Source organism: Tamandua tetradactyla, chromosome 24 (assembly GCF_023851605.1).
Source record: "Tamandua tetradactyla isolate mTamTet1 chromosome 24, mTamTet1.pri, whole genome shotgun sequence".
NCBI lineage: Eukaryota > Metazoa > Chordata > Mammalia > Pilosa > Myrmecophagidae > Tamandua > Tamandua tetradactyla.
Genome location: NC_135350.1, coordinates 38028245 through 38044627, shown reverse-complemented (window position 1 = coordinate 38044627; position 16383 = coordinate 38028245). Strand labels below are relative to the sequence as shown.

At 40.0% G+C, this 16383-nt stretch overlaps 1 protein-coding gene across 4 annotated transcripts in view; it reads left to right on the top strand.

Moving 5' to 3' along the window:
- Positions 1 to 16383, top strand: part of HERC3 (HECT and RLD domain containing E3 ubiquitin protein ligase 3) — a 141702-nt gene that overhangs the window by 13740 nt on the left and 111579 nt on the right. For 3 of the 4 annotated variants that reach the window (XM_077142874.1, XM_077142876.1, XM_077142877.1), the window contains exon 3: positions 7654 to 7908. The exons of the other annotated variant lie outside the window; for it this stretch is intronic. In XM_077142874.1, the coding sequence (XP_076998989.1) occupies positions 7683 to 7908 (226 nt within the window). In that variant the 5' untranslated portion in view covers positions 7654 to 7682. The remainder of the gene's footprint in view (positions 1 to 7653; positions 7909 to 16383) is intronic. 4 annotated transcript variants of the gene reach the window in all.

The following is a 16383-nucleotide window of genomic DNA, read 5'->3' as shown; positions in this document are numbered from 1 at the left end:
TTACCTTGGATCTTTATTTATTTACTTATTTATTTAATTTATGAAGCATAACCACATATCTTACCATATGACCATTCCATTCTTGTTATATATTCAATAACTCACAATATCATCATATAGTTGTGTATTCATCATGATCATTTCTTAGAACATTTGCATCAATTCAGAAAAAGAAATAAAAAGAAAACAAAAAAATTCACACATACCATACCCCTTGCCCCCCCCCCTTCATTTATCACTAGCATTTCAGTCTACTTTCACATTGCAAAAGCTATATCATTATACAATCATCTTCAAGAAACATGGCTACTGGAACACAGCAGAGCATGCTTTTAAGTGAAAGCTGTGTTGATGACTGGCTCCTGTTCAATGCACTGAACTTCTTTCCCAGACGCTAGGTGATTCTTTTTCCTCCTCCTGGTGTTTTGGTAAAGCATCCTGATGGCCTAGACCATATCTCCATTTCAGGTTGATAATCCATTCATAGAGATACATCTTATCTGTGGTTGCTGTTTAATTACTTCTCCTAGTAAGCAGTTTTTGACTGGAGATGCTGTTACTCAGGTGGGAAGGATTTTTGAAGTTTTTTTGAACAACCGTTCTTTCTATTTCATAAATGGCATTCATAAATGTTTTGTCATGATAGATCAGGGATGAGGCCATTTCTCAGGCTGCTTCCCCAGGATTATACAGACTGGTGGGTTCCAAGGACTAAGTTTGGTCAAAGCATCCAGAGTTTAGCTGGCTCTCCAGAATTGACTCATATGAAAGAAGTTTACCAGAAGCTGACTGACCCAAGATACCAAGCTAATAATGCCAAGTAGAAATGCCAAGAAGGCTAGGATGTGCTGGTCAGCTGGTCAGGGTGTTCTTTGCCTGTAGTAGGATTTACCATGGGAATCAAGTTATTTAAAGTTGTTTATTAAGCATGGAATCTAAGCAAGGCAAGTGGCTGGGTGAAGTTTATAACTAGTGTTGTGGCGGCTGATGAACCCATCCATCTCCACCACTGGGAGATAATTACTAAGCAGATTGACTATTCAGGTTGACTAATCAGGGTACCCTTTCTTTGTGGACAATGCTGGAGGCAGAATGGGAAGTTCCAATCTCTGGTTCTCCATTTTCTAGGCCCCTTATTGTTTAGAATAATAGGCTAAACTCTGGATTTAAATCCTAGCTCTTCTACCAACTGGTTGTTTGATTCGGTCAAGTCACTTCAACATTCTGCACCTCATTTTCTTTTAGTGTTTTTTTTTTTTTTCCCCATTCTCACTTTCTTCATCTGTAAATTAGAGATGATAAACCTACCACATAGAAGAGCAAATACATTAATATTTGTGAAGCATATAAAAAAGTGCCAAACACAGAACAAGCACAAATGAAGTCTTAGCTGCTATTATTATTGAAAATATTATGACACTAATAGTCAGGAATGTTTGACTCCCTTTGAATGGATTTTTGATTATAAAAGCCAGAAATCCAAACTCAAACAAACTTAAGCAGTTGAACAAAAAGAGGGACTCTTAGATTATATACTTAGGAAAAGTGAAGGTGGTGGTGCTGGCCGCAACCTCTCTTTCTCTGGCCTGTGAATCTCCATGGATGGTGCTCATAATCCCTCCAGGTGTCCCCTGTGTAACAGGGAAGGTGGCTTCCAGCAGCTGTCCTCCAAAGATTAAAAGCAATTTTCCCACAACCTCCTGGGAACATCGTGGGGATAGACTGGCCCATTTGGGATCGTGAATCTACCCCTGTACTGATCACCACAGTGTAGAAGTACAGCCTCTGATTAGCCATGTACCCACCCCTGTTCAAAGGGGTGGAATTTCTTACCAGATAAAGGTGCGGGAAAGAAGAGGTATTAGGTAAACAAAAGCAGGGGATAACACACGTGAGGACTTTTTTTTTTTTTTTTTTTTTTTTTAAGAGAGAGGGAGGAAGGGAAGGAAAGACAGAGAGAAGGAAGGAAGGATGGAAGGAAGGAAGGGAGGAAGAAAGGGAAACATCTTTAAACATTTTCTTGTTTTATTGTATTTTGTTTGTTTGTTTGTTTTTTACATGGGCTGGGGCCGGGAATCGAACCGAGGTCCTCCGGCATGGCAGGCAAGCACTTTGCCCGCTGAGCCACCGCGGCCCGCCACGTGAGGACTTTTTACTTTAAACTAACCTTCATTCTTCAGAAAGGTTATGCTACATTAGTCTGCAACTCTCTTTTGCAGTAGGTGCATTCCATTCATGACTTCTTTTTCTCTTCCCCCCTTTTTATTGGTGATTAGTATTCCATTGTATAAATATGCCACTATCTGTTTATCTGTTCTCTTATTGATGGGCATTTTGGATTGCTATCATCTTTTGGTTATATGAATAAAGCTGCTGTGATCATTGTATACAGATCTTTTTGTGGACAGGATCAAGGCTTTGTCTGTATTTGGCTGGTTAAGGGAAGAGATTAATTCTCTAGCTGCCTAACCTCATCGTTTATTTCTTAACTGTGACACTAGTTTCACTTTCAAAGGGCAACTTTATTTTCAACGTTTCAGGACATCTTGTATACTGACAACAACTTAGTCATTCAGCTGATATTTTGGGGGGAGTTCCTGGTCCTGCGGTGATATATAAATCAACTTGGTTGTTAGTGTAGCCTAAGAATGAGAGTGTGGATGGTACACAGATCTGGATTCATAGCCTGGTTCTCCTCCTCCCAGCTATGTGACCTTGGGTATACTTCTAAATCTCTCTGTTTCTTTATCTGAAGATGAAGCTAAAAATAGTACTTGTGGCACAGGGTAGATGAAGATGAGATGGGATAATGATATAAAATGCTTAACACAGTCACTAGTGTATAGTTAAGCATTTTGATGTTGCTTATATAACTATTGGTAGGGGAGATAAGATAAACTCAAACAACTTTAAAATTAAAGAAGGAAATTAGCATGGGTAATAATAGTGAAGCAAACTGGACAAATGAAATTATGAATAGATTATGTGATCTTGCAGGTCTTTTTAAATATATTATCCTATACTCCGCCTCCCACAATTTTGCATTTTATCTCTTTAACCCTTCTCCTACCCAATCTCTGCAGTTAACGCTTTAAGAATAACCTTTAAAGCTTAATATATTTTTAGTCTAGTGTCTAGATAAGGAATACAAATCTTGATAAGAGGCAGAAATTCCTAGTAAAACCAGCAATTTAAGATTCAGTTTTATATTTTATTTTGGGCCTTTTCATGTCTTTCCTGAAGTCTAAAAAGTTCAAAGAGTAAGTTGGATAGAGTTACCATAAGGGTACTGTAGAATACATAAGTTATTAGAAATTAATGTCATGGAGTTAAGGACAAAGGTACTGTAATTGTTGTCAAGAATGGTTGAAAGAGTAACTTCATCTGTGTTGTAATCTTTGATTTTTAGCTATTTGGACATGGTTTCACTTTGGGAATTTAAAAGCTGAGTTGCATAGCATAGACTGTTAGCTATCTCCTTTGCATTTTTAGGATAATGAAAATTAATGACAGTTCTCTTGTGTGGATTGGTTGATAAATTCTGTTCTGTGTGTTCTGCCTAGTGCTGTAATTCAAACAAGACTTTTCCATTTCCATTGACAACTCCTTCTTTTTATTGGCACATAAAGTACTGCAAATGGTTAGGTAAGACGTCCTTGGACATTTGCCATCTTGCCTTGAAATCCTAAGGTTTTGAGCTGTAGCATCTATAACAGTGCTTCTCAACATGGGGAGTATTGCAGCCTTAAGAAGTATGATTTGCAAGGGATATTCAATATTATATTAAATATATATTTGGAAAATCAAATGTAACCCAAATGTCCTTAAGGCCAATCTTCCAGGTGAACAGTTTCCTTTAATATACACATAAGGTGATGCAGGTCTAACTCCTTGTCGATCAGGGGTTTTTAGGGTCCTCTCTCAAATTTCTAGAAATTCCTAGGGGGAAGGATGCCTTACCTGATGCCTTACCTGTCATGGCTTACACAAAATTCTTGTCCTCAGCTCAATTTTTAGTCTTTATGAGGAACTCTGTGGGCTTTATTTCAAGGTCCTTTTGATTTTACCTGCTTTGCAGGACACAGCTATTGTAAGGATATTGTTTCTTAGCCTTAAGAAAAGGTTTGGACTATTGAAAAGTCCTTACAGATAACTTTGGATTGGGGTTCTGGGCTGGCCCAAGACCCTTCATTAATAACATTAGGGGCTGTCTTTAGTGATTAAAAGACTAAAGTTGAAAAACTGGATAACTGGGTACAAATGAAGGCTTAGTCACAAAGTTTTTGAAACCTCAGGGGCATAAGAAAAAGGCTATATGATCATTATCAGAGATCAAAGCAGCTGGATTATAATTTAGAGATTTCAGGTATTTCTCTCTGTCAACTCCAGTATACCACAAAGCATAAAGGAAAATCTATATAATGATTCAATAATCAAAATCATCCCTTAAATCCTAATCTCTTGGTTGCATCACCCCCACCCCCAAAGAAACTGGAGCAGTCACTCTGACTCCCCATTCTTCCACCCCCAGCCCTAGACATCCACAAATCTACTTTCTGTCTCTATGGATTTGCCTATTCTGGACATGTCTTGTTATACAATGTGTGATCTTTTATAACTGACTTCTCCTATTTAGCATACTGTTTTCAAGGCTCATCCATGTTGTCAATACATGGATTGTATTGACAATAATATTGACAATAATATTCTATTGTATGGGTATAGGATATTTTATTTATCTGTTCATCAGTTGATGGACATTTAGGTTGTTTCAAACTTTTGACTTTGATGAATAATACTGCTATGAACATTCATGCGCAAGTTTCCTGTGGATGTATCTTTTCAGTTCTTTTGGATACATACCTCATGAATGGAATTGCAGGTCATTGGTACCTCTGTTTAACCTTTTGAGAAATTGTCAGTTTTCCAAAGTGGCTACACTATTTTTACATACACATCGTAGCATATGGTGGGATTCCAGGTTGATAGTAGCCATCTGTGCCAGTATGAAAATATTAATGTACCCCAGAAAAGCCATGTTTTAATCCTGATTCAATCTTGTGGGAGTAGCCATTTCTTTTAATCTTGATTCAGTACTGTAAATTAGAAACTTGATTAGATTATCACCATGGAGATGTGACATCCAATTGTGGGTATGACATTTGATTAGATGGAGATGTGACTCCACTCGTTCCTGGTGGGTCTTGATTAGTTTACTAGAATCCTTTAAAGGAGGAAACATTTTGGAGAAAAGACAGAAACAGCAGAGCTGACAGAAACTTCAGAGCACAGCTGACATAGATGCTGATACTTGGAGAACAGAGACACAGATGTTTGGAGATGTTTGGAACCCAGCAGACGTTGCCCTGAGATGTTAAGCAAGCCAGAACCTGGAGAGAACCAAGGGAAACCAAGAGGTGAAAGCCAGCCTTGGAGAAGCAAAGTGGGGAACCCCCATAGGAACAGAGACCAAAAGCAACAGAGCCAGGAGCAGGGGACCAGCAGATGCCAGCCATGTGCCTTCTCAGCTGACATCAGTGTTCCAGACCCATTGGCCTTTCCTGATTGTAAACTCGTAACTCATTAAATTCTCCTTGTTAAAAGCCATTCCAGTTCTAGTATATCACATTCCAGCAGCTTGCAAACTAACACACCCATCCTAACGGGTGTGAAGTGGTGGAGAAAGGTGAGATTTTGCTTCTCTTTTTATGAAAGGAGAGCCTGGCTTTTAAAAAAAAAATTGTGGTAACATATATATAATATACAGTTTCCCATTTTAGCCATTTTTAAGCGTAAAATTCAGGGGCATTTATTACATTTATTTATTTATTTATTTATGCATAGGCAGGTACCGGGAAACGAACCCGGGTCTCTGGCTTGGTAGCTGAGAACTCTGCCTGCTGAGCCACCATGGCCCGCCTGGCATTAATTACTTTTAAGAAACTTGGATTTATAAAAGTGGTGAAATTCTGGGCTAGAGTCAGCAGTAATCAATTCGCTAAAAGTTTGATTGAGTACGTGCTAAATAGAGGAGATGCAAGTTATACTGTGGTCTCTATATGTAAGAAGATTAAAATCTGGCTTGGGTGGGGACAGCCAAATCAATAGGCTGAGCCCTCGTTCTTGGGGTTCCCCTGTGAAACTTATTCCTGCACAGGAGAAGCTAAGCCTACTTAAAATTATGCCTAAGAGTCACCCAGAGAATCTCTTTTGTTGCTCAGATGTGGCCTTTCTCTCTAAGCCAACATGGCAGGTGAACTCACTGCCCTCCGCCCACCCCCATCACGTGGGACATGACTCCCAGGGGTGTAAATCTCCCTGGCAACATGCGACAGGACTCCCGAGAGGAACTCATGGAATTGAGAAAGACTTCTTGACCAAAAAGGGGAAGAGAAAAATGAGACAAAATAAAGTTTCAATGGCTGAGAGATTTCAAATAGAGTCAAGAAGTTATCCTAGAGGTTATTCTTATGTATTATATAGATATCCCTTTTTAGTTTATGGTTTATTGGAGTGGCTGGAGGGAGGTACCTGAAACTGTTGAGTTGTATTCCAGTAGCCTTGATTCTTGAAGATGATTGTATAAGGATATAACTTTTACAGTGTGACTGCATGATTGTAAAAACTTTTTTGCTCCTTTTGTACAGGGTATGGACAGATAAGTAAAAAAAATATGGATAAAAAAATAATAGGGGGGATAAGGGGTAAAATAAATTGAGTAGATTGAAATACTAGTGGTCAGTGAGAGGAAGGGGTTAGGGGTATGTATGGGATGTATGATTTTTTTCATTTCTTTTTCTAGAGTAATATAAATGTTCTAAAAATGATTATGATGATGAATACACAGCATGTGATGATATTGTGAGCCATTGAGTGTGCCCCATGTATGGACTGTATGTGTGTGAAGATTTGTCAATAAAAATATTTTAAAAAATCTGTCTTGGGGTTAAGTTATAAAGATACAAAAAAAGTTACCAATGAAGGCAGTATAGTGGAAATGTCAAGAGGGGTGCAGGCAGACTGCAACTGTCATGGTTCCTTGATGCTTTCAGAGAGGAAGAAAGGCTTATCTTAGATCTGAAGGCTGGGGGAGAGGTTGCGACAGAGAAGATCACATTTTCTTTTCCATGCTTCGCTTTTATTTCAAGTGGTGAAATATCATTGTCCAAACTAATAATAGGGTAAATAAAAGAGTTATTTGATTCAATTTTTTTTTAAAATTAAATAAGCAGAAAGCTCTAAGGAAAAGTCTTTTGAGATGGGACAAGGTGAGGTCATGAGATTAATTTCAAAACTGTTACTGCCTTACTGGTTTGCAGTGATTGTGTCAGCAAGTCTTCTGCACTCAGGGTTTTTCTTACCAATGATCTTGAAACCACTTTCTGTCTATGCTCAGTCATAAGACTGCTGTGAGCACAAAACTTGTTTAAAGATGTTTTACTCTTCTTAAAACTCAAAATAGCATCATGGTATAATTACTTTTAACAATATATATGCATATTTGTTTTATTTTGAAATGCAAGGTATATGAAGATACTAAGGTGGGGGTTATTTTTAAAACTGGTTACATTTAAACATTTATTACTTAGCTTAATTTTCTCTTAACCCCCTTTTTTTTTTTTTTTTAACCTTTTCATTAAACCTCTCTCGTAGACTACATGACTGCCTGAAGGATAAGAACAATGTTATGTTGGGGATATTGGTCATTGGGCCAACCGGGTATCAGTACCAGCCTGCAAGGAATTGTGGCTGAGCCACAGGTGTGTGGATTCATATCTGATAGAAGTGTCAAGGAAGTGGCCTGCGGAGGAAACCACTCTGTGTTCCTGCTGGAAGACGGGGAAGTTTACACATGTGGCTTGAACACCAAGGGGCAGCTGGGCCATGAGAGGGAAGGAAACAAGCCAGGTGAGTCCACCTAGTCTGCCTTGAACTGTCAGTGGGAGTGGAAGGGCAAAGGGTGAGGGCTGGTTGGAGCTTTCCTCACCCAGTATTTGTCTTTCAGAGACGCCCTTTTGAACAGTGCAGGGATTCCTACTGTTTGGAACGTTGGTGTCTAATTTAAGCCTGTTGACGGAAAAACAGACTTTTCCTTTTTCATCTTATTAATTGACATTTATAATGTCAGTTACTGGGAGGGAAGTTGACCAGTTAGGTTCAGGTTTAGAAAAAATGCATTCTCCCCAATAATCATATGCCAAGACATTATGATGGTTTTGTGAACAAGTAATCCTTTCATAGTCAATATCAGAAGCTTTTCGCCCTAATTATTGGCTCATTCGTTTATTGCCGTGACATGCTTTTGTTAAGTGTTTTGTGCCAGGCACAGTGGTTATTGTCGTGAGTAGAAAGTTGAGTGAGATACAGTCCTTATGAAGCCCCAGCAATTCCCCTGTGGTAAGTGCTATGGTGAAAGTATGTTGGATGTGTTGAGTGTAAGCGAAGGGGTTTTAGCTCTGCTCTTGGGGTTGAGCAGGAAGGATGAGTGGGACTTGAGCAGGTTGTGAGTGTGTGTGCACGTGCATATGTCCATGCACATATGCAGAGCAGGAACACCAAGTTTATTGCTCTCCTGAGCATATCCAGTGATAAACAAAAGCATGGGTATGAACATTGAACAGTTGTTCTGGGAAAGCTGAGTAGTGTGCTGAGACTAGTGATAGACTGTGGTGGGAGACGATAAACTGGAAAAGTTGGGAGCTAAGTAGATTCCTTAAGTATTAATGGCTTGCATTTATTTATATAACAGGAGCTGAGCATTTTTAAAGTCTGTGGGTTCGAATGTCTTTTTTTTTCCTTCCCACTTTTACTGTCTCAAGGATCTGAATTTTACTGGTATATACAGAGCATGGATTTATGAGGTACTTTCTCAGCCTTGGATTTGAGCTACATTTGGAGTAGTTGTATGATGTTTAAATGAGTCTCCTTTTGATGAGAAATAATAGGATAGGGACTTAAATTGTGACTGTGTATCTGTCCCACTAGTGTGGGTGTGTGCCATTTTCTTTGTTATCTAATGTTCTCATTAAATCCAGCTCAAATCCAGATACTGAAACTTCATTAAAGAACAGTCTTGCTGTTTTCTCTGGATGATTTTACTTTTTGTGTGTTCACATAGTTTGGTGTCAGAATGGTCTTAAATTTCTTCTGTGATACTGTCTCCCCCTTCTCTTATTTCCCAAGTGACTGTGTTCCATAATTCCTTTATCTAAAGTATTAATTTGTAATTAATATTTATGTTGACTTTTGGAAAAAAGGACTGCAGGACTGGTCTTAAGCAAAATTATGAAGTGCATGGAGTGTGCTTAGTAGGCTCCTAGTTGCCAATTTTTTGCACCTAGGTTACCTAATTGATTCCTCTCCCAAACACTCCACCAAACCTGCTCATGTTACTCAAATTGGGTATTGAGTAATACCCAATATTCTAACCAGGGATTTCCTAACTTGGGGCCTGAACTCTTGGGAGTTTAAGGAAGGGGCATCATCTCTGTAGAGTGCACCTGATACTGCAGGCTTTTAAATGTTAGTAGATCCTGTTGTTTACAGAAATAAGAAATTCATTAAAAGGGCCAGTAATTCAAAAATTAAATGAGTAAATTCTGTTCATTGTGTATTGCCAGTTAATACGATACAAAAGTCAGATCTACAACTCTCATGGAGGTGACAGGAAGGTTTTTAACATTTTACAATGGGTCTTTATTACGCTTTGAATGTAATTAATGCCACTGAATTGTCCATTTAAAAAATGGTTAAAATCGGGCGGGCCGCGGTGGCTCAGCGGGCAAAGTGCTTGCCTGCTATGCCGAAGGACCTCGGTTCGATTCCCGGCCCCAGCCCATGTAACAAAAACGGAGAAACAGAATACAAGAAAATGTTTAAAAATGTTTCCCTTTCTTCCTTCCTTCCTTCCTTCTATCCTTCCTTCCTTCTCTCTGTCTTTAAAAAAAAAAAAAAAAAAAAAATGGTTAAAATCAGAAATTTTATGTTACATAAATAAAATAAAACCACAATATATATATAACCACATATGTGTGTATATATATATATATATATATACACATACATATATAACTATAACAAGATTTCAAAAAACTGTAAGGGAATTTTCAATTATGAAAATCCTGGAATATCAGCTAATCCTTGTAGGACTTTTTATTTATGTAGAGAATTATCATAGCATATTGTGATCTAGAATATATTCACATTTTTTTTTTGGTCAGTATTTTAAAAATAAAGTCTGTGAATGGGAAAAAAATGGGTCTTCTTTCTGGAAAAGATAAAAAACTATGGTCTTCTTTCCTCTCCTCTTACCAAAACTCGCAGTGTTCTTACAGTAAGCGCCTGCTTTTGCCATCAGTTTCCCTAGGTAAGAGCCAGTGTCCAGCAAACTAATGCCTACAGAGGGCTTTAGTCTCCTGGCAGGTCACAGCCCAATGGCGGGAATGGTTCCATTCAGCCAGGATTAGAGACACCTGCAGTGCACTCCATGCCAGTTATCCTTGAGGGACTTGTGTCTCCCCCCTGCCCCCAGCCTTTAGTGGGAGTATTTTGGGGACGAGGGGAGGTCATTCCAGTACTTCTGCAGAGACAGCATCACAGGGTGAACTAGGAGTCAGACAGACCTGTTGGAACTGGCACCCCTTCTGACTGTTTTCTCACCTAATAAAATGGGGATTAAAATATCTCCTCTCTCATAAGTGGAGGTTATCTTTGGAAATATCTAATGTAGCATCTGACAAGTGGCAGTTATTCGCAAATCATGCTTCTCTGCAGCTTTCATCACCCATGAAAAGCCTGGTACAGTGTCTGGGGGTTACAGGGAAAGACTGCTGGGTGTCTGGAAACTGGGTGGGTCTTATGAACCTGCCAGGAAGTAACATGGTGGCTCTGGGCAAGTTTTTTTCTTACTTCTGAGCCTCACCACTCTTACCTATAAAAGGGGTCTGCTTCCTGTTCTAATATTTCAGTTCTTGAAGAAGTAGATTCAGATGATAAAGGGGAATCCATGAAGCCCTAGAGGATTAGCAGATGCTCCAGCCGGGTGAAGGGTGCTTCCTGGCTCTGTCTTGGCCCCGCCTCCTGTCAGACCGCCTCACACGGAGCCCCTCCCTCAGACGTGCCTCAGCAAATTTTTCGTCTTAGCACTGAGTTTGGCGGGACTGCGAGAGGATTCCACCCGGGGTAACCAGTAAGAACGGAGGCAAAAACCTTGCAGGACAAAGATAGCATACCTCGACGGAAGGCGCCATGGTGAATACCTCTGCGTGCGCTCTGACATGTATGGGACAGCGTCTCCTGGCACAGCCCCACGGAGCCCGCGGTGTGTGCGGTTCGTGGGCCTCTGGGAGTGAGATCCTGCTAGGCAGCCGCTCGCTTCTGTCTGCTCACTGCTTCACGCCGCGCCTCAGTCCAGCCTCAGTCTCCTCTCTGCTGCGTGCTTGCAAGAAACCCTACACAAGACGTATGCCAAGAACGCTTTCATATTCAACCGCCGAAGCTAGCCCATGCTTGTGATCTAAACTTGGGATAAGCAAGGCTCTAGAGTCAGTGACAACAGATTTTTGTTGTTGGTTTAACTTGTCTGTTCATTGTGAGCTCCGTTAAGAGCTGTGCAATAGTGCCTCTTTGAATGCAAAGATCATGTGGGTGGGCACCTCCCTCTCTAAATTTAACTTTTTTTCGTGGGCAGAGTGTGCTCTAAAGTCTGGGTGCAGTTTGGATTTATTTTTAATGAAGGGAAAAGGAGCTTGAGCTTGTTTTCTTTGCGTGCATACTGAGAATTGTGACCTGGAAAGTGCTAGCTACAGAAGGAAAGTGGGGCAGATGGACTTAATGTAGGTAGTTTGCCCTGGTCCTGGTCCACTGGAATAGCTCCCCCAAGGAGCCCCTGCGGTGTTTTGGAAAGGACTTGAAGGAAGGTTCCCTTTCCCAGAAACGATGCTTCCAGGGCAGTTGCAGGTCCGTGATTTCAACTCGACATTGTAACCGAGAAATAGGGATTATTTTGATTTCTAAATCATATTCCTTTTTGCTTTCTGGGATTTTGGAGTAGACAGAGGGAAATACTGAAATCCCTAAACTATAATTCAGCAGCCGTGCCCTCTGCGATGATTGTAAAAGCCCTTATCTTGTGCCTTTGTGACATAAGAGCAGTTATTCCCTTTATCCTGTCATTATCTTGTAGGGCAAAGGCCCTAAGAGTAATGAAGAATTTGAAGTCAGCCCTTAACTAGTTTCACCCCCCTGCATTTGTAAATTGTGTCAGCTAGACTCTGCTATTGAAAGATAGCTTGTCTCCTTCCTTTTGGCTTGCACCTTTAGTATTGAAATGATAACTCTGCCTCCCCTCCTTTCCCTTTATGTTCTATTGAAATGATAGTGATAACACTATCTCCTTTTCTGCTTAGAACTTGCTGTTTGAAATTGTGATGACCTCATCTCCCCTTGCTAAAATCCATAAAAACCTTGAGCTCCCTAAACTCAGGGAGACAGATTTTGGGCCTGTAGGCCATCTGCTCTCCTACACACTAGACTCATAAAAAACTCTTTCTTTCTTTGAAATCCTGGTGTTTCTCAGGAATTGGTTATTGAGCATGTTGGGCAAAAGAATCATGACTGTTGCCATTGTGCAAACCACAGAACTTTGAAGTATGAAGAATGAAGAAGTATATGGCTATTTTCTCTGAGGCTTTGTGAGTATGAAGAAAAGGGGTGTAAGGAGTTAATCCTATGCCTCTTCTTACAAGGGGCATAACAGATAATTTTGCATGCATGGAAAAGATTTATTTTTCTTGCTTTGCTGTGCTGCCTGTGAATGGAATGATGCAGGTCCCTTTGTACTGCTTCTGTCACCTGTACCAATTTCCATTCCCATCAGGGCCTCCCACCAGCATCGGTGTGTTTATTTAGCACAGATCTGGAAGATTCATTTCTTTGCCTTGAAACTTTGTTTCCTGCTGAGATACAAATTGTAGAAGGTGGACTTCCCCAAATCTGGGTTCTTTACTAGTCATGGCTAATAAAAGTCACACCAAACTGCAAGACTGAGGAGGAAAGAGAGATTTATTTATGCCTGCTGGAAAAACGGGTAGATTTCCCATATCAGCCTTCCTGAAGTGATTGTTCAATTTGCTTTTATACCCATCAGAGACAAAGAGAGAGAATCATCGTAGTGAACAGGTAACAGAGGTTGGAGAATTTCAGTAGTTTATCTTAGTTATTTCCTATTTCCTTCAGGATTTACATCCTGTGACACATAAAAAAAGTGCCTCTGAGCCTAGGGAACTAGATGAAGGCCTGGAGGGTCTAGGGCGATGAAGCTTATTCAGGTCTGGGTGCAGACTATATTCACATATTGCTGTGGACTTGACATTTACATACTGCTCTTTTGTGAGACTGAGAGCTCCCATTAACAGCCCACTTTCAGCTTTCAAGTTACATTCAACGGCTGTTTTAAAGGTTACATTCTAAGACTACTTTACAATAGCTTGCTTGCTTACAGTTTTAAGATTATATTTAAAAGTCACTGTTACAAAATGACTCTGGGGGCTTAATGCACAGTTAACCAGACCTTGCCTGGAAGGAAGGGAAGGTGGAAGAATGGTAGTGAGTGCATGAAGACGAAATTCTTCTGTTTGAACATCTGCCTAGAGTCTGTCCTGCCAATAGTCAAATACCAGTTCCCTTTGGTGTAACTGCAAGGTACATGAATTCATTTTTTCGGAGGCATTATGTACATGCCACAGAGCGGTGGTATAGTGTAAAACCCTGCACAATGATTTAAAATCCTTTCAGGGTTTCTTTATTCTTTGTTTCCTTCTTTGGTAGTCTAACGGTTTCCTGTTGCTACCTCTGAGACTTGGTGTTTTCCTTGTACTCTCTTGGCTTCTCACAAAGTAGAGCCCTTGTGTGTGTGCGTGTCTGGTGGGGAGGGTGCATTTCAAGGACATATCAAATGAGACTCCTGGTCATGTTACCAGTCGAAGGCTGTGGATTTTTTTGCCCTACACACTCAATAACCAATTCCTGAAACACCAGGGTTTCAGAGAGGAAAAGAGTTTGTTACTAAGTACATAGTAACAGAGCAGATGGCCTAGTGGCCCAAAATCTGTCTCCCCAAACTACAGTGATTCTGAGTTTTATTAGACAAAGGTGGGCAGTGTTTAGGAAAATGAGTACAGTGCCCCAGATGATGTAATTAGAGGTGATCTGATTATTGAGCATGCACAGATTAATCACATGCTTAGTCACAGAATGTATGAAAGTAAATGGCAGAATGAGGTATAGGTGACTTGTAGGTTAAAGTCTAAGCTACTGTGCATGTCAGGCAGGTTTAGATCCAGCCTTGGTTATCCAGATAACTTTGGACTTGGGGTGGGTTAGTTCTGGGCTAACCGAAGACCCTTTTATTAATAAACATTACAGGTTGTCAAATGATTACAAAACTCTAAAGTTGAAAAACTGGATAACTGGGTAAAAATAAAGATTAGTAACAAGGTTTTTACAAGCATAGGGGGACAAGATAAAGGCTGTACAATTATTATCAGAGATCAAGGCAGCTGGATTACAATTTAGAGAGTTCAGGAATTTCCCACTGTCTACTCCAGTGTACCAGAAAGCGAAAAGGATTATCTGTGTGGAAGAAAATGTATGGAAACATCTTCAAGACCTAGTAATAGGAGGTAGCTTCATAAACTTTATACTCAAAGCACAAACAACAAAAGAAAAAATAGATAAGTGGGAATTCCTCAAAATAAATGCTTCTGCACTGCGAAAGACTTTGTCAGAAAGGTGAAGAGGCAGTCAACTCAGTGGGAGAAAATCTTTGGAAATCACATATTGGATGGTTTGATTCCCTGTGTATACAAAGAAATCATACAACTCAACAACAAAAGAACAAACAACCCAATTATAAAATGGGCTAAAGATATGAATAGGCATTTTTCTGAAGAGCAAATACAGATGACTCATAGCACATGAAGAGGTGCTGATTTCATTGGCTTTAAGGAAATGCAGATCAAGACTACAGTGAGACACCTCATACCTATAAGAATGGCAGCTATTAAGCAAACAGGAAACTATATATGCTGGATAGGATGTGGAGAAACGGGTAGTTATGCACTGCTGGTGGGAATGTATAATGGAGCAGCCACTATGGAAAACCGTTTTGGCGGTTCCTTGGGAAACTAAATATCGAGTTGCCCTATGACCCAGCAATAGCACTACTTATGTATGTACCCAGAAGAGCTGAAATCAACAACACAAGCAGACGTTTGCACACCGATGTTCATAGAAGCATTATTCACAATCACCAAAAGATGGAAACAAGCCAAATGCCCGTCAACAGACAAGTGGATCAACAAAATGTGGTATATTCATACAATGGACTATTATGTAGTAATAAGACAGAATGACTTCCTGAAACACAAGACAAGATAGATGAGCCTTGAGGACATAATGCTGAGTGAAATCAGCCAGACACAAAAGGATAGATACTATATGATTCCACTTTTATGACCAGTATAAAAGTATAATCAGAGGCTTATAATGCAGAATATAGGGGACTTAGAGATACATAGAAGCTAGAGATGGGTGAACCATTAGCTAATGAGGTTGAGCTCCAGTGTAAGGGAATAGATAGTGAAAGTGAAATCATTGCCCTCCTCACTATGTGGGACATGACATCCAGGGGTGAAAGTCTCCCTGGCAGTGTGGGAGAGGACTCCCAAGGGTGAATCCAGACCTGGCACCGTGGGAACAGCAATTACATCCTGACCAAAAGGGGGAAAGAAGTGTAATTAATAAAGTATCAGTGACAGAGAGAGTTCAAATAGAGTCAAGAGGCTACTCTGGAGGTTGTTCTTATGCAAAGCTTCAGGTAGACCTTGCTACCTATCATAACCTGCCATCCCCCAACCAGGACTATTCCAGCCAATCCTAAAGAACACCTAGGGCAATATATAAGATTCCACAAGGGTTCCAGGCACTAGAGTAACTTTCCAGAAACCTACAACCTCCAGATGGGTCCCTGGTCCAGACAAGTCATGAAACCTAGCCAGCCTCTCCAGAATACCAGATAATTCCATCGCCCTACCCCATATTAGTGACAGACCCTTCTAATATGTAAAACTTAGAATTACCATAGCCCAAACACCCCTAAAGAGAGGGATGGAAAGATCAAAGTTGATGGTAGAATTATACAGAGAAGATAGGATTTAACAAATGAATATGAATGCTGAATCATTAAATTGATATCTCTTTTAGTCTCCAGTATTTTAGAGCAACTAGAAGTAAAAACCTATCATTGTGAAATTGTAACTCATGCCAAACGCTGAAATATGTTCTACAAATGATTGTGGTGCTGTGCTTTGAAATCTATAACTT